At 35.1% G+C, this 19,425-nt stretch overlaps 1 protein-coding gene across 3 annotated transcripts; it reads right to left on the minus strand.

Moving 5' to 3' along the window:
• Positions 1-447: 447 nt before the first annotated feature.
• Positions 448-19,275, minus strand: opn4xb (opsin 4xb). Of its 3 annotated transcripts, XM_048188692.1 has the most exons (9): positions 18,834-19,275; positions 16,400-16,533; positions 12,465-12,668; positions 12,116-12,287; positions 11,872-12,027; positions 9,368-9,475; positions 5,919-6,075; positions 5,578-5,694; positions 448-2,345 (listed from the first exon to the last, which is right to left on the minus strand). In XM_048188692.1, the coding sequence occupies exons 1-9, from the start codon at positions 18,968-18,970 to the stop codon at positions 2,004-2,006; spliced, it is 1,527 nt and encodes a 508-aa protein (XP_048044649.1). In that variant the 5' UTR covers positions 18,971-19,275; the 3' UTR covers positions 448-2,003. The 3 variants fall into 3 exon arrangements, with proteins under 3 accessions (XP_048044649.1, XP_048044651.1, XP_048044650.1); XM_048188694.1 differs by lacking the exons at positions 16,400-16,533; positions 18,834-19,275 and adding an exon at positions 14,359-14,411 and having other exon boundaries at positions 449-2,345; XM_048188693.1 differs by lacking the exons at positions 16,400-16,533; positions 18,834-19,275 and adding an exon at positions 13,823-13,881 and having other exon boundaries at positions 449-2,345.
• Between the last annotated feature and the right edge of the window lie 150 nt (positions 19,276-19,425).

The following is a 19,425-nucleotide window of genomic DNA, read 5'->3' on the forward strand; positions in this document are numbered from 1 at the left end:
TACCCTTCACAGTTTACATTAATGTTTAAATGAAATTCAAAGTAATCACTTTGGTAATCTAAAATACTTTTCAAATGTAACTGTAATTTGATTACCACCCATTTAAAATGTAACTAATGAAATACATCAAATATTGTATTTTAAATACGTAACTAAGTTACATTTATTTCGTTACTCCACAATATATATATATATATATTTGTAGAAAATACTTATATATTATATACTTAATATATTTGTAAAAATAGATAATTTAACTGAATTATTTACTGTATATTTCTTCCTGTCATGAGGTAGAAAGAGTGCAAATGATGTCACTTCTTGTCACAATCTCATGGAATACTCTTTTTTTATTTATTTTGTGTAATATATTTTATATTCAGTCATTTTTCACGGTACAAAAAGTTGGACTTTGTCATTATTACTTTGTCATTTCTATGTTGCTTTAGATAAAAGCTGATTAAACAAATACAGTCTACTTTTTGGTTATTAAATTCAGTTTTTATAGCTTTTATTTAAAAATGTATTGAATATAAAGCACATAGTCAATCTCTCTTCCAAAACGTGTTTTTGTCTCATCTTGATTCACTATGGTAAGCCTGTTGTAAGTGTTTATATTTTAGGGATGTTTTTTTGCGGGAAATTACGTACATATGTCACTCGCATGTCCATGTCTTGTCATATCCATAAATAGAGAAAAGTTGCACCGCCTTCATTGGCCCTGTCCCAAATGGCACCCTAAACACTCACGGTCTTCCTCTGAGTCCGCACTTTCGTGACGTAATGCTGCTTTGACTGTCGGGAAGAAGTCTGCCACGGAGCTCGCACTAGTGCGGACTCAGCAAAAGTCTGCAATCTGTGCATCGAGGGCGCTCACGAGCACTCTTGAAGCCTAAAATTGACAAACGGGACACCCTACGGTCTCGTGGACTTAACGGACACGTGCACGCGGCAGCAATTGTAAGTCCTCAAGACCGAAAGTGCATAGAAGTGTGCCATTTGGGACAGGGCCTTTGACGCGTGTATGGTGTGGGATTGCCATAGGCTAGTTGTCACAACAACTAGCAAGAAAAGTTGATATTAAGTGCAAAATCTCGAACCTCAGGGAATCACCAATTTAAAAAAAGAAGAAGCTGAACAGAGGAGAGTATGCTGGCAAAAAGAGAATGTGACAGAGCTCGAAATAACAATCAACATTTTGCCTGGCGTTTCAGATATGGCGAGAACTGAGGGATTTGAAATGTTGTAAAAGCAACATGGAGATGGCATTTTTATTACTCACCAGGTGAGTAAGGTATTTTATTGAACAGATAAATTACCATATGTAACGAGTTCATTGTAAAGCAGTATTTATTGTGAAAGGTAATTTCATGATGGTTGTTGTAGCGCTGTACTGGAATTTATTTTCAAGGAAGTGTGTCCATTAATGTGTCAGCTTGAGATCCTTTCCATCTGAACTGGTTATATCTCTTAAGCCTAGTGAATGTTTTATGAGCAGTAGGATAATCTTCCTTTTTTTTTAGATATGTGAAAGAACCATATTCATCCACAGTCACTCCGAGCCAAAGTACAACCGAAACAATATTCTTCCGCAAAATGCTAGCAGTTTTGTTTTTTAACCACTAGATGGCCAAAAGTTACACAGTGTACCTTAAAAATCACACATACTAAATATTTTAGACGACAAAACAAAAAGAAAAACACAGATTTTATTTTCTCCCACACCACTTTCTTAAAAACCTGTTTGTCACTATGCATGGACAATGGGAAAGTTCATGTGGAAAGTACAAATATATGATTTTTAATCAAAACAAACTTGACAAAAATTGTAAATTTTCAATAAAAACAAATAATGTTTGATTGTTGTACACAAAAAAGCACCTCCAATTTCACCTCTCATTTACACTGAACTGAAAACGTTAACGTTATTAATTTGCAAGCACTGCTGTTTCCTTCATGCTGTGCACATCTAGTTTAACAGTCTCAGATCAGTGCTGGTCATTTCATGTGAGAAATCGCTCCATACTCTCCATTAACTCTGCTGGACAGTTTATGTTTGTGAGGTTGAACATTAAGTTCCTTGAGTCCTGAGATCCAGACTTTTCTTCTCCAACTGTATCTTCTCTCAAGTTGCTCTCTGAGGCTGGACTAATGATGATTGTGGGAGTGTATGAGGAGCTGTGGGTCACGGAGTCGTTGTTAGGGTTAAATGGAAGGTCAGAGGTCAATTCAGCACTCCTGCTCTTTTTAGTGTAAATGACCATCGGTGCGCTTGCCATGGCGAGGGAACCGGACACGAGATCTTGCTCGCATAGACTGAGCGACTCTCTCATCTGTACCGGAGGCTACAGAACACAAACACAAACAAGCTTGAATTATATGGACACGCCCCTTCCTGTACCTTCATTTTAAACTCTATAGACCACTTTGGAGCAGACGTCACAATTACGTCACTTGCAGCTGCTCGCGCATACTGGTTGCAGAATAATAGTGGTAGCAATTGAAGGAAAATGTGCAAAATCCACAGAAAAAGAGAAAAATGTTTTGTTGTGCCTCTGGATGTTGGAATCGGAATGCAAAAAATATAGTCTTCATTTTTAAAGAAAACCATCGTTAAAAACGTCCTTTGAAGATAAACAGAGACGTTTCACAGACTGGACTGATGACATCTGTAAGGATTAGTCTACTATTAAAGCAGGAATTTGATGTAAACAGTAAGTGTACATAATATTCACATATGCAGTTCAGAGGACATACATACATAGCAGTTACATCATGAAATAATTATAATTAAAATAATTTAAACCTATAGTATTTTACATAGATAACTTTTAAACATAATAATTTTTATTTCACAATTCTGACTTTTTTTTCTTGCATTTGCGTGTTTATTACTCCCAGTTCGGACTTTATAACTCGCAATTGTGAGTTTATTTCACAATTCTGAGGGGGAAAAAGTCAGAATTGCGGGATTTGCAATTGCGGAATTGCAATTCAGAAAAGACAGAATAACGAGTATATCTGACAATTCTGTTTTTCTTTGTAAGAAATGTGAGATGTAAACTCAGATTTGCGAGAAATAAAAGTCAGAATTGTGAGATATAAACTCGAAATTAACTTTTTTTATTCTTTTATTTCGTGGCTTCCATAGACTTCTACTGCTCAACTGTCATTTTCTGCAACCAGCTAGGCTCCGCCCACAAAAAACGTCATCGCTGTTTGCAAACACCAAATTGGTCTATATAATGTTTCAGCACAAGTCAGTGAATTAAAGGTGCAATATGTAGAATTTTCTGTCTGCTAGAGGTCGCTAGAGGCCTATTCAAAACAAAGGCGTAGCTTGATGATGCCAAGTTTGAGCGTGGAATCTTGGGACATGTGGTCTCCACCTCAACGGCCGGTGGAAAAGAATTGGGATAGGACTCGGGAAGAAATCATGTTCATGGGTGCGATTATTAACGTTATTGTAGTATGAAGCAGAGCAGGACCGAGTGTGATTGTGCAACTCACACCTCACGAGCAGCAGAACTTTTATTATGACACAGTCGCCGGCACCGCTTCCGCTTTTCCGGTCATGAGTATGAGGTAACGCAGCTCTGTTTATCATATTAGATACATTTGAGTGTATTGAAAATATTATAACGTTACTCTGTGCGTTTGCTCGGTGGCTGCTGTGAGACACTGTTACACACTGCAGTAAGATAGATCGATTTTAGAATATCATATTAAATGCTGGATGCTTGTGTTGATAAATGGCATGCAATTAATTTTCAAAACGTATTGTATGATGGAGAAAATTCTGTATTACTGTTACTAAAAATAAAGCTGCATCTGATTATGCTATGTTAGCTACTTGACAAAATAGTGTTTTTCTCTGAGGCATGGTAAAGCATGGTACTCGCAAAAAATCAAGAAAATTAGATTTAAGCAATAAAACTAAACGTGTTGAGCTATATAACAATAATTAGTTTTCTGTCTATAAATATATCAAAACAGTTGTTCCCTTGTCTATTAAAGGTGCCGTAGAACGTTTTTTCAAAAGATGTAATATAAGTCTAAGGTGTCCCCTGAATGTGTCTGTGAAGTTTCAGCTCAAAATACCCCATAGATTTTTGTTTTTATTCATTTTTCTAACTGCCTATTTTGGGGCATCATTAAATATGCGCCGATTCAGGTTGCGCGGCCCCTTTAAATTCTCGTGATCCCCGCCCCCGAGCTCGCGACTGCCTTAACCAGCAAAAACAAAGTTCACACAGCTAATATAACCCTCAAAATGGATCTTTACAAAGTGTTCGTCATGCAGCATGTCTAATCGCTTAAGTATGGTATTTATTTGGATGTTTACATTTGATTCTGAATGAGTTTGATAGTGCTCCGTGGCTAAAGCTAACATTACACACTGTTGGAGAGATTTATAAAGAGTTGTGTTTATGAATTATACAGACTGCAAGTGTTTAAAAATAAAAATAGCGATGGCTCTTGTCTCCGTGAATACAGTAAGAAACGATGGTAACTTTAACCTCATTTAACAGTACATTAGCAACATGCTAACGAAACATTTAGAAGGACAATTTACAAATATCACTAAAAATATCATGTTATCATGGACCATGTCAGTTATTATTGCTCCATCTGCCATTTTTCGCTGTTGTTCTTGCTTGCTTACCTAGTCTGATGATTCAGCTGTGCACAGATCCAGACGTTAATACTGGCTGCCCTTGTGTAATGCCTTGAAAATGAGCTGGCATATGCAAATATTGGGGGCGTACATATTAATGATCCCGACTGTTACGTAACAGTTGGTGTTATGTTGAGATTCTTCAGAGGTCTTTTAAACAAATGAGATTTATATAAGAAGGAGGAAACAATGGAGTTTGAGACTCACTGTATGTCATTTCCATGTACTGAACTCTTTTTATTTAACTATGCCAAGGTAAATTCAATTTTTAATTCTAGGGCACCTTTAAAACATGTAATATATTAAAGTGTCTTTGTTGTTTCCAAGGTTTCTACAAAATAAACCGAAAACCGAGGGTAACGCGGGTATGACGCAATTGACATGCTACTCCTCACACGTCCCGGAGCCTTGGTTTAAAATTGCAAAAATTTTCTCACCATTTACAAATAGTTGGAAACATTTTGGATATTGTAAGTACTCAAGTGAACAAAATATATAACACTGTCCTAGTGGTTTCTGGATATTTTATTGCAAAATTCTTACATATTGCACCTTTAAACCTCGCATAACATGATATTGCTGAGTTCAACATGTTCCTGGGTCAACATTTTTGTTGATCCTGGAACAACATTCAAATCAACCAATCAGATTTGAGGGACAAGTTCACAGATTATGTCAAGTTTAGGCTTAAAATCATGAATTGGTGCTTCTACATCAGTGTTATTCATCTATCATTTCCCTCTGATTTTTGGGATAACTTATGGGTAGGGTTAGGTTTAGGGATAGGAATAGGGTTAAGACTAAATTTTCAGAGTGGAATGTTGTTCCAGGATCAACAAAATATGTTGACCCAGGAACGCATCTAACTCAGCCATATCAGGACGTGCTTTAAACCTCACCTTCTCTATCAGCAGTGAGGAGCATTTGAGGATCCGCCGTCTAGAGAAGCCTCTAAATGACACTTTAGACACGTTCGACCTGTTCTCCATCAGGTCCAGCTCCACTTCTCCCATTACCTGCAATCTCACACACACACATAAACACACCCTAAAATATAGATCCATAATGAGCCTTCAGCAAGTGAGAATAAACCAGACACATATTCGGCAACTGTTACTGAGATAAAGTGAGAAGTATTGAGCTGGTCATGGGATTTCAACAGTCTATAGGCCACTGATATGACTGGAGTCTCATGTGAGTCTTACAAATACAAGCCTACAGATGGGCCTTTCTACTGTACCATAGCAGGGGAGTCGTTGGCAGAGTGCAGTTTGTTCTTGAAGACGGATGACTGTCTGCTGACACTGGAGGCATCACTGTTGGTGGAGGAGGAGAGACAGTCCTTCTGAGAGCGAGACAGGCAGGACAAACCTGGTACCTTCTCAGCTAATGTGGCTCTGCAGAGAGAATGATGTAAAATTGGACAAAATTGGCCATGACTTTTGTTACTATCTATTAGGGGTGTAACGGTACATGTATTCGTCATATGGTACGGATGTCACGGTTCGGTGCATACAGTCGCACGAATAAATACAGTCGGTCAGAGGCGATCCACACTCCAATCTAGAAGGGGTTTTTGCGTGCGGTAATGCAACGCTGTTTGCTACCAGAAAAAACACCAGAAGAAGAAAAGGCGATGGATCGGTATGTTTACGTGTGATCTCTCAACCAGTGTTTCAACTGTGGAAAGATATCAATAAAACTGCTTGAGAATAATATCTCATGTAGCATTACATTTACATCAGCCATTTTGTGTCGACTACGGAAGAGGATTAGGGCCAAGCAATAATAAAAAAATAAAACCATCTCGAGATTAAAGTTGTTAAATTTAGAGAAAAAACTCGAAATAAAATGTTGAGAATAAACTCATTAAATTACGAGAAAAAACTCATTAAATTTCAAGAAAAAAATTGAGATAAAATGTTGAGAATAAACTCGTTAAATTATGAGAAAAAAGTTGTTAAAGTACAAGAAAAAAGTCGTTAAATTATGAGAACAAATTCGTAATTTAACAACTTTTTTCTCATAATTTAATGAGTTTATTCTCAACATTTTATCTTGACTTTTTTCTCGAAATTTAACAACTTTTTTCTCGTAATATAACGAGTTTATTCTCAACATTTTATCTTGACTTTTTTCTCGAAATTTAAAGAGTTTTTTCTCGTAATATAACGAGTTTATTCTCAACATTTTATCTTGACTTTTTTCTTGAAATTTAACGAGATTTTTCTCGTAATATAACGAGTTTATTCTCAACATTTTATCTTGACTTTTTTCTCGAAATTTAACGACTTTTTTCCCGTAATATAACGAGTTTATTCTCAACATTTTATCTTGACTTTTTTCTTGAAATTTAATGAGATTTTTTTCGTAATATAACGAGTTTATTCTCAACATTTTATCTTGACTTTTTTCTTGAAATTTAACGACTTTTTTCTCGAAATTTAACGACTTTTTTCTCGTAATATAACGAGTTTATTCTCAACATTTTATCTTGACTTTTTTCTTGAAATTTAACGAGATTTTTCTCGTAATATAACGAGTTTATTCTCAACATTTTATCTTGACTTTTTTCTTGAAATTTAACGAGATTTTTCTCGTAATATAACGAGTTTATTCTCAACATTTTATCTTGACTTTTTTCTCGAAATTTAACGACTTTTTTCCCGTAATATAATGAGTTTATTCTCAACATTTTATCTTGACTTTTTTCTTGAAATTTAACGACTTTTTTCTCGAAATTTAACGACTTTTTTCTCGTAATATAACGAGTTTATTCTCAACATTTTATCTTGACTTTTTTCTTGAAATTTAACGAGATTTTTCTCGTAATATAACGAGTTTATTCTCAACATTTTATCTTGACTTTTTTCTTGAAATTTAACGAGATTTTTCTCGTAATATAATGAGTTTATTCTCAACATTTTATCTTGACTTTTTTCTCGAAATTTAACGAGATTTTTCTCGTAATATAACGAGTTTATTCTCAACATTTTATCTTGACTTTTTTCTTGAAATTTAATGAGATTTTTCTCGTAATATAACGAGTTTATCCTCAACATTTTATCTTGACTTTTTTCTCGAAATTTAACGACTTTTTTCCCGTAATATAACGAGTTTATTCTCAACATTTTATCTTGACTTTTTTCTTGAAATGTAACTACTTTTTTCTCGTAATATAACGAGTTCATTCTCAACATTTTATCTTGACTTTTTTCTTGAAATTTAACGAGATTTTTCTCGTAATATAACGAGTTTATTCTCAACATTTTATCTTGACTTTTTTCTTGAAATTTAATGAGATTTTTCTCGTAATATAACGAGTTCATTCTCAACATTTTATCTTGACTTTTTTCTCGAAATTTAACTACTTTTTTCCCGTAATATAACGAGTTTATTCTCAACATTTTATCTTGACTTTTTTCTTGAAATTTAACGACTTTTTTCTCGAAATTTAACGACTTTTTTCTCGTAATATAACGAGTTTATTCTCAACATTTTATCTTGACTTTTTTCTCGAAATTTAACGACTTTTTTCCCGTAATATAACGAGTTTATTCTCAACATTTTATCTTGACTTTTTTTCTTGAAATTTAACGACTTTTTTCTCGAAATTTAATGACTTTTTTCTCGTAATATAACGAGTTTATTCTCAACATTTTATCTTGACTTTTTTCTCGAAATTTAACGACTTTTTTCCCGTAATATAACAAGTTTATTCTCAACATTTTATCTTAACTTTTTTCTTGAAATTTAACGACTTTTTTCTCGAAATTTAACAACTTTTTTCTCATAATATAATGAGTTTATTCTCAACATTTTATCTTGACTTTTTTCTTGAAATTTAACGAGATTTTTCTCGTAATATAACGAGTTTATTCTCAACATTTTATCTCGACTTTTTTCTCGAAATTTAACGACTTTTTTCCCGTAATATAACGAGTTTATTCTCAACATTTTATCTTGACTTTTTTCTCGAAATTTAACGACTTTTTTCTCGTAATTTAACGAGTTTATTCTCAACATTTTATCTCGACTTTTTTCTCAAAATTTAACAAGTTTTTTCTCGTAATTTAACTAGTTTATTCTCAACATTTTATCTCGACTTTTTTCTCGAAATTTAACACGTTTTTTCTCTAAATTTAACAACTTTAATCTCGAGATGGTTTTATTTTTTTTATTATTGCTTGGCCCTAATCCTCTTCCGTAGTCGACAGTCTTGATTATTTAGTTTAAATAAATTTGTCATGAAAACAAGTTATGACAGCCATTATGTAAATGACTATATTTTAAAAATGCATTGGAGTAGAAAATGTACTTTATAATTAGATTTAGAAGTTAATGCAAAACCTATGGAAACTTGTTTCCGCCACTAAATCTGACTTTTTTTCTCAGAATTACGAGATTTAAACTCTCAGTTTTGAGTTATAAAGTCAGAACTGCGTGATATAAACTCACAAGTCAGAATTGACTTTTTTCTCAGAATTGCGAGTTTATATCTCGCAATTCTGACTTCTTAACTCACAAATCCCACAATTGGACATTATAACATGCAATTCAGACTTTATAACTCGTCATGTTTGTGCATCATTACACCCCTCTATCTATCTATCTATCTATCTATCTATCTATCTATCTTTGCGTGAAGTGTGTGTGATTGTGTATTTGTGTGTTTGATGATTCATTTACCTATATTTGGTGTGAATTATGGCATATATGAAAGGGTTGTAGATGGCCGATGACTTGGCGATGACCGCCGGCAGAGTTTTAGAGTAGGGCGTGAGGATGTTTGCATGCCTGAGAAACCGAGGAAAAAGTAGTTACTTTTGAACACATGTAGGTCATTCAGAAAGTGTAGAGGGGAAGCAGTGCAGCACTGCAGACAGAAAGAGAGATTATAATGTTTTATAATCACTTCCTACTTCTCACAGCTGTGCTGAGCTTAACAGATACTATAGCTCCACACACACACACACACACACACACACACACACACACACACACACACACACACACACCTATGAGACAAATGTACAATCGAAAAGTGCCAGATAAACGGTAGTAATCTGGGGATTTGCAGATTACAGACACTGTAACACTTCTATATATAAAGATTACAGCAAATGTAGCATCCAGTAAAGTATACTGTTTGAATGCATCGTGTATTGAGGTTTATTTCTGCATCGTGTATTGAAGTTTAATTCCATCAATACTTATTTTATTTAACATTTTATATTTTCATGTCCTCTAAAATATCAAATATTCAAATTGATCACAAATAACAATAATGGTGACATTGCTCAAAACAATTAACAAATATGATCAACACTTAACAGAGCGAAAACCTCTATTTAAAAAAAAAGCTATTTTCTTCAAATCAATATCAATTTCTCTAAACAGTGATTTTCCATTGTGACAACTTACCACATATAAGGTGACAATATCTGCTAAAAGATCAATATGTGTCAATTTTTTTCTTCTGGGCACTAATGGAAATGTTCAATATTTGTTTTTTTGTTTTGTACTTTCATACTTTAAAGTATGTGGTTATACAGAAATTGTACCCCCATTACAGAACTACCCCAATTTTACCCAATATTATGTTGCAAACACAACATATAAGATGTGTTAGGAACTATACTTTCAAATTTAGGGCAAATACTGTATTTGGGAATTATTTCTCATTCAAATGTATCTTTTAATCACAGAGGAAAGACCATGTCATGCCTACAGAACAGATAACAACAAAGCAGTCTAGTGAACACAAGTGAGCGGTTGTTTGGCTTCCATCACATGGCTGTAGCCTCAGTGCGAGGCCATAACTTTACAACCCATATGGTTGCATGTGACAATAATACTGATGCTTTTTTTTTTTAGTTTTTTTTTTAGTTTTAGTTTTATTTTGCCTTTATTATGATAGGATGCAAACAGGAAGAAAAGTGAGGAAGAGAGAGGGGGACGGGATCAGGAAAGGTCCGCGAGCCGGGACTCAAACTCGGGTCACCCAAAGTGCAACGTCGCTATATGTCGGTGCGCTGCCCACGAGGCTATTGACGGCAACAATAATACTGATGTTTAAGCTTAATGCGTGTAGTCATAAAATTTGATGTAAAGGTTAGGGGTCAGTGAGAATTTTAATGTTTTTAAAAGGATTATCTTTTGCTCACCAACGTTGCATTTATTCAAAAATAGTAATATTGTGAAATATTATTACAATTTAAAAAATATCTGTTTTTTATTTTACAATGTAATTTATTCCTGTGATCAAAGCTGAATTTTCAGCATCATTACTCCAGTCTTCAGTGTCACATGATCCTTCAGAAATCATTCTGCCCTCTAAAATCAAATGTTTTGGCTCAAAATGCAACAATTTGCATCAATATTTTTGAGTTATGAGAGTAACTTCTAATGAAATTATGTTCAACCCAAAAAAAACGACATTGAGTTAGGCGTACTTAATTTGTAGCATAAACAAAATTTTTTTAAGTTACTCAAAAAAAGAAATTAATTGGTGGCACTGGAACCAATTAATATCTGTTAACCTTATCTATTAGTCTTGTTTATTAAGTATTTAAAAATTAAATAAAAATTAACACAGAAATTTCTATTTAAATTACACACAATATTAAGTTGATGTAATGATCAACATGATTATGTCAACAGATCTCATCAAAATAACTTAAATTATTTAATTACTTGCAAACATACGTTTATTTAAGTTGTGGTAATAGGTCCCCTGAATTAATTTTTACAGTGTAATATGCTGATTTGGTGCTCAAGAAACATTTCTTATAATTATCAAAGTTAAAAACAGTTGTGCTACTTAATATTTTTGTGGAAACTGTAATCATTTTTTTTTTAAAGGATTTTGGGATGAAAAGAAAAGAAGAAAAACAGCATTTATTTGAAACAGAAATCCTTTATAACATGTTTTACTGTCACTTTTGATCAATTTAATGCATCCTTTCCTTGTTGAATGAAAGTATTAAACCTTACGGACCCCAAACTTTTGAACGATAGAGTATCACAAACTACATTCTTAGGGTTACAAGCTTGTTTAACTCACTAATCCTAAGTATAAGCAATAGGTTTAGTGATGCTGCCTAAGCTTATATGAGGAACAACTGAATGTGAAGTCCCGTACAAATGTATGAATAAACATTTCTGAAAATGTGAGGATGCTCAGCACTCACCCTGCCCAGGCTATGAGGGTGACGCATGCGTACGGAGCCCAGGACAAAACGTACACGACTATGACCACAGCCGCTATTTTAGCCAGTTTCCATTCACTCCTCATGGACTGGTGCTTCACAAAGCTGGACTTCTGAGTGCTCAGCCTTTCTAGATCTCTAAACACACACATAATACAGTCATGAATGCTTTTCAATGATCACTCTTTAAACTCAAGACCCCAGTGGTGACGTGAGGAGCTCAGACCTGCTGGCCTGTCGTACGGAGAGGAACATGAACAGGTAGCAGAAGAGAATCATGGCCAGGGGGATGAAGAAGACGAAACAGCACAGCATCATGGTGTAACTCCTGTTGGCGGGAGACGGCGAGACGTAATCCCACGTGCATGATGTCATCAGACCTTCAGGGATGTAGGAACCTGTAAGAGCAGGTTATGCTTTTAATAGATGTCATGGAATTTATCATCACACAACCAGCACATTTCAGCTTACCAGCCCTATATACCTGTATTTTCTTTATTATAGCCTGAAAATGACACCTACTTTCAGGCCCCATTAGAATATTTAAATAATAGAACAGAATATTTAAATCTTACTCCAGCCAATCAGAGGTGCCAGACTCCAGGCCAGAGAGTAGAGCCAGATGCACAGGATGGCCAGAGATGTTCTGCGTTTGGAGTTCCGCTGGATGGTCTGCAGCGGTTTGGTGATGACCAGGTAGCGATCGATACAGATGGCCAACAGGTTTATCATCGAGGTGATGCCAAACAGTGCGCCACAGAATGCATATATTTTACATCCTAAGGACAAATAGAGATAATATATACATTATATATATAATATATAATATATATATCTACACACCGATCAGGCATTACATTATGAGCACTGACAGGTGAAGTGAATAACACTGATTATCTCTTCATCACGGCACCTGTTAGTGGGTGGGATATATTAGGCAGCAAGTGAACATTTAATCCTCAAAGTTGATGTGTTAGAAGCAGGAGAAACGGGCAAGCGTAAGGATTTGAGCGAGTTTGACAAGGGCCAAATTGTGATGGTTAGATGACTGGGTCAGAGCATCTCCAAAACTGCAGCTCTTGTGGGGTGTTCCCGGTCTGCAGTGGTCAGTATCTATCAAAAGTGCTCCAAGGAAGGAACAGTGGTGAACCGGCGACAGGGTCATGGGCAGAGGTGGGTAGAGTATCCAAAAACTGTACTCAAGTAAAAGTACAAGTACTTATAGAAATATTTACTCAAAGTAAAAGTGAAAGTAATAATCCTAATAGTTACTTGAGTAAGAGTAAAAAAGTATCCAATAAAAATCTTACTCAAGTAGCTCGTTACTAGTTACTTTTATTATATATATATATATATATATATATATATATATATATATACACACACACACAATAGCATGTTATTTAATGTTTATTATTTAAATAGATATTTAATTTATTATCATAATTAGATATCTTTGCAACAAACAAACATAGAAGAGACAAGCATTATTTCTAGCATCGGTAACCCGAATGTATCGTTACTATATTAATAACGTATACAGCTAACGTTACATTTTAAAGAAGAGGGAAAACTCTTTACATGTGCTCGCGCTCATATCTGAACTTGACACAAACAATGATCAAATACACATTGACGGATCTTCTTCGGTCTGTTCTCCAAAATGTAATCAAATGTATATTTCAGCAGGCGCGTGTAAACTGCTTAACTGTGTCAACGCAAAGCGTTCATTTTCAAGACGAACAGGTCGCTGGCGCCGCCATTGCGCAATAGTATATGTATAAATTAATGTATAAATTAAGATATATGCCCATAAAAACGGTAAAGAAATACTACATACTTTTGTTATAGTGACGTAATAATCTGTTTGGTTGTAAAATGTCGGCTATTGGCTGTATCATGAAGTAAAATCAAATGAAATCGATAGGCCTACCTGTGGAATTGTTCACAGACAGCATACGCAGCTCAACTAATAAAGGTCTTCATCGCTGGCAAACAATTGGATGCATTTGCAGATTTGCTTTTAATTGACTGTAGGTCCACTGCCACTTCATCCGCTCCGAGTGAGAAACCGCTTCAAACGATTCAGCGCGTGCAGGAACTGAACAAATCATTCAAACTGATTCGCGAATCAATTTAGACAGTTTTGCCAACTTGTTTGATCAAGTCTTTGAACAGAATCGACTCAAAAGAGTGATTCATTTGTGAATGGGGCATCGTTCATGAAAAAAAGAGACAGCGCGCATGGAATAAACTACGCATTTCTTAACATTTACAGTATTGAATTAAAATAAAGTAACGAGAGGAACGTTGCCCATTGTAGCGAAGTAAAAGTACAGATTTTTCATTACAAATGTACTCAAGTTAAAGTAAAAGTACCCACATTTCAATCTACTCTAAAAAGTACAAATTTTCCAAAAAACTACTCAAGTACATGTAACGAAGTAAATGTACTTCGTTACTACCCACCTCTGGTCATGGGCGGCCAAGGCTCACATTGGGAGAAAAGGCTGGCCCGTGTGGCCTGATCCAACAGACGAGCTACTGTAGCTCAAATTGCTCAAGATCTGATAGAAAGGTGTCAGAATACACAGTGCATCACAGTTTTTTTGTGTATGGGGCTGCATAGATGCAGATCAGTCAGGGTGCCCATGCTGACCCCTGTCCACCGCCGAAAGCACCAACAGTGGACACGTGAGCATCAGAACTGGACCACGGAGCAATGGAAGAAGGTGGCCTGGTCTGATGAATCACGTTTTCTTTTACATCACGTGGATGGCCGGGTGCGTGTGCGTCGCTTACCTGGGGAACACATGGCACCAGGATGCACTATGGGAAGAAGGCAAGCCGACGGAGGCAGTGTGATGCTTTGGGCAATGTTCTGCTGGGAAATCTTGGGTCCTGCCATCCACGTGGATGTTATTTTGACACGTACCACCTACCAAAGCATTGTTGCAGACCATGGTCACCCTTTCATTGAAATGGTATTCCCTGGTGGCTTTGGCCTCTTTCAGCAGGATAATGCTCCTGCCACAAAGCAAAAATGGTTCAAGAATGGTTTAAGGAGCACAACAACGAGTTTGAGGTGTTGACTTGGCCTCCAAATTCCCCAGATCTCAATCCAATCGAGCATCTGTGGGATGTGCTGAACAAACAAGTCCAATCCATGGAGGCTTACAGGACTGAAAGGATCTGCTGCTAACATCTTGGTGCAGATACCACAGCACACCTTCAGGGGTCTAGTGGAGTCCATGCCTCAACGGGTCAGGGCTGTTTTGGCAGCAAAAGGGGGACCAACACAATATTAGGAAGTTGGTCACAATGTTATGCCTGATCGGTGTATATATATATATATATATATATATATATATATATATATATATATATATATATATATATATATATATATATATATAAGGGCTGTCAAAATAACGCGTTAATTTCGATTAATTAATAATAAAATAACGCGTTAAAAAAATAACGCAGATTAATCCATTCCGTATTGACCTTGGACCTGGAGCCGTTCTCCTGCGCGCGAGCTTTCTCTGTCTTCAAAGTAAGCACCGTCTTTGCACTCTCTCTACCTTGAACATAATAATCTAAATCAACTGACACAATGCTAAAAGTTCATAAGACCGAATCCATGTTTCACGAGGCACATTCGGAGAATGTTTTTCCTGAATAACCACTGGGAGTGAATAGCGCTCAAAAGAACGTCACCTCATCTTCTCTGACAGGCGCCCTGCACGTGCAGCTGACATAAACCACACTTTCAGTAAACAAAAAGAAAATCCTATCCAGTGGTGAAGTGTTTTCTGTGTTGATAAATCTTTTGCGATGTCCTAATAACAGTCGCGATTTGCACGCAACGCGTCAACGTCCGCTAATGTCCGATTCGTGACTAATGACTCATTTGAACAGATTCATTTTAATGAATCATGACAACAACTGATCTGTCCACACGGTCTGTAGTGAATCATTTACTTGAACAACTCTGAAATGAGAACAAGTGTGCTTACCCCATTTAGCAAGAGTGGTTAGTAAAATTAGCCTTAATAATCCACAATATTTTCAGGTTATTTAAATGACAATGTGTAGTAAATTAAGCCTACCTATAAAATCAGTTAGTTTAGACTGGAGTGAGGTGAAACCAGAACAAAGCAAGCTGTTGTTAGCTAGGTGCATTCAATTGTATATGGTAGAAAATTATATTATTAGTTAATATAACTTCTAAATGCTACTTTTTAATACTTTTCAGGTTTAGCAAAAAAGCATCTTCTCTTACAAAGCTATAAAATCACTTCTTTTTTTTTGCAAAGAGGGCAAGAAAGAATTACAGTGGGAGTGACGGGTACTTTATTGTCAGTATCATAAAAATTATGTATGCGATTCATTTAGATTAATTAATCACAGAGTATGTAATTAATTAGATTAAAATTTTTAATCGATTGACAGCCCTAATATATATATATATATATGCATATATGTGTGAATGCAAAAAAAGAGTTACCAAGTTCCCCAAACATCCATTCCTTATACAGGCAGTTGATGAAGAACATTGGAGATTGTGTGATGGCCATGAGGAAATCGCTGACCGCCAGGTTCATTATGAAATAATTTGGCAGGTTCCGCAACTTTTTATTACTGCAAAAAAACAACAACAAAAAAACAAAAAAATCATTAAAACCAAGTCAAATTTTTCCATTGTTAAAACAGAAAGAACACAGATGTTGTGTGTTGCTTCAATTTATGTGTTTTTCTTTTTTCACAAAAGAAGATATTTTGAAGAAATGGTTTTGGTTCCCATTGACTTCCATTATATGGACAAAAAATACAGTTGAAGTCAATGGGAACCTTCTGTTCCACAGAAGAATAAAAAAGAAAGTCATATAGGTATGGAACAACATGAGAGTGGGAAATTGATGGCAGAATTTTCTTTTTGCATGAACTATCCTTTTAAATGCATTTAAATGCAAATACGTTATGTTATAATAAGATTTTTTTGTACACATGAACTGATCATATCCCTACTAATCTTTGTTAACTTGTTCGTTATTGTTAATGATTGTTCAATAATCAAGTAAAACAAAATCTTTCATTGTAAATGCATAAAATGAAGGTGGGAGGCAAATTAGTTATTTGGCAAAGATGATATTAAACAGATCAAATGCCCCCATTGCCGCTCTTTCCATTAGTGGTACTGCAGTTCTAGGGATTCCCAGCATTCCTGGAATAGCAGTCAATTTCCTTCCACTCAGAAGCCCATGATTGCAATAATTGTATCCATTTATGGAAATGCATCAAGCTTGTTATTTATGCCCTACTCACAATATTCCCAATTTCTAGCGCATTTGGCCTATTTTGAACGCAAAGGAGAAAACAATTATGGAAAATGAGGATTAGGGCTGTCCAGTGACCTGCAGGGTGTTTCGCATACGTAACTTTAATCTGAGCAAATGGGGATTGTAAAAAAGAAAACAAGCTTTTTACTAGTATTTCACTGCCTGTTCTAGTTTTAACCGCACTGACCCAATTCACTAAAACAATTAAAGTCAATAACATGTTTGAGAATCAGAGGCATTATCCAGCAGCTGAGAGAGATGATCTGTCGAAACTCTGTCACTATATCAATTTAAGACTTCATTTTAAATCTATTTTATTTTATGATGTTAACTCACTGAAAACAAAATCCATTTAAATATTGCACCATTTTAACTCTTTAAGAGTAAAAAAACAATTACGCTATGCTAAAAATAATAAGATAAGGTGACAAATAGATAACACTAAATAATGATAATAAGATTACTTTTTATTAATTATTATTTAATAATATTTTAATATATTTAATTTTAACATGTTTGACACGTACAAACAAAGATGGATCAAAAACGTATTTATTAAACAAAGAAAAATCACTAGGAGATAGATATAGCAATTACACATTCACATAAACAATACCTGGAACTAAAAGCTTAAATACACAAGGGAACAATCAACGGAAAACAGAACAGATGTAGAACTAATTAACAACCATGGAAACAAGGAATTAGAACTCAGGAAAACCAGCACAGGGAAAACCAAACTAAAACACAATGAACTGACAGAACTAAACACAACTGTAACAGTAATACATTTGTTATGAATATTATTACATTAAATGTCATTGTTTAAATGTAATTACTTTAAAATTAAATATCTATGTGAATACAGTATATGATTAAAAAAATATTACACAATCCATACCAGCAGATCAATAATGAACATCCACATATTAATGGATAAGTGACATTGAATATTTTGGAAAGTTTACATTCTGACATATCAAAATGTCTAAACATATTGGTAACACATGGTTAACATTGATAATTAACTATGAACTAACAATGAACAATATATATATATTGCTCAAAACAACTTTAAGGTCAAAAGTTCTGTATCTGTTAACATTAATTAATGCACTGTATATATATATATATATATATATATATATATATATATATATATATATATATATATATATAAAATGTTAGTTAATAAAAATGTTGACCTTTTGAACTAAGATTAATAAATGCTTTAGATGTATTGTTCATTAACTAATTGGGTTAACTAACGTTAACAAATGAAACCGTGTAAAGTTCCAACATATGTACTCACATTTTAAACAGCATATTGCTAATTCTTTCATAAATATTGTGCATGCAGTTTTAATGATTTCATATTAACATATTAATATTATATTGTTACAAGGATATTTAAAATGTATTAGACTATTTTCTTACACACATACCAAATAACCTTCAACTTCTCAAATATAAATGAAAGTGTATGAATCAAGTTTAACAGAATGAATAACATTTGTTAAAATGTTCCTTAACATAAAACCCCAAACTTTCAGAGATGAGCTACATGACATTTGCTTCAGTTCATCACCTCCGCGCTCGTACCTGTAGAAGGCGAACATGACCAGAGCGTTGCCCGTGACACCCAAAGTGCCGATGATGAGGATGAGGAAGGCGATGATGTAGTGCACATGATCCGGGATGTCCGGTCTTTTGTATATCTGCCGTTGAGGCTCCATCATCAAACTCAACACCAAGATACAAAAACTGAAGAAGAACACTTCAACAAAGCAAACTTGAGTGCATGTTCTCCGTCTTCAGTGTCCTGCATCACTACCTCTGTCTGTCTCTGCTCAGACTAGGAGAGTTTAGTTACACTATCAGTAACGGCAGCAGACGGACTCACAGCGACCTACTTGTCGGAGCAGTTTGGTCATGTCACATCACATGACACACCCCTCTCTCCATCTGTCCCACCCATCCTTTTCTGTGTCTTCAGAGCAATCTCACGCTCATCTCACACACACAAGCAGCACATTATTACAAAAAAAGTTATTTCAGATTCTCTTCTCATTGAACATGACTCGAAGAAGAGAAGACAAGCCACATGAGTCACAAAGATGATATTAAACAGATCAAATGCCCCCATTGCAGTTCTTTCCATTAGTGGTACTGGAGTTCTAGGGATTCCCAGCAT

The sequence above is a fragment of the Megalobrama amblycephala genome, linkage group LG4 (assembly GCF_018812025.1).
Source record: "Megalobrama amblycephala isolate DHTTF-2021 linkage group LG4, ASM1881202v1, whole genome shotgun sequence".
Classification (NCBI taxonomy): Eukaryota; Metazoa; Chordata; class Actinopteri; order Cypriniformes; family Xenocyprididae; genus Megalobrama; species Megalobrama amblycephala.

Bases quoted from the DNA above. Each gene is read 5' to 3' on its own strand.
- opn4xb (XM_048188692.1), bottom strand. From the start codon at position 18,970: ATGATGGAGCCTCAACGGCAGATATACAAAAGACCGGACATCCCGGAT. The intron at 12,288-12,464 runs GTAAGATTTAAA...CTGCTCTTACAG, and splicing joins GGCACCTCTGATTGGCTGGA to GTTCCTACATCCCTGAAGGT. The intron at 6,076-9,367 runs GTAAATGAATCA...TTCTCTCTGCAG, and splicing joins ATAATTCACACCAAATATAG to AGCCACATTAGCTGAGAAGG.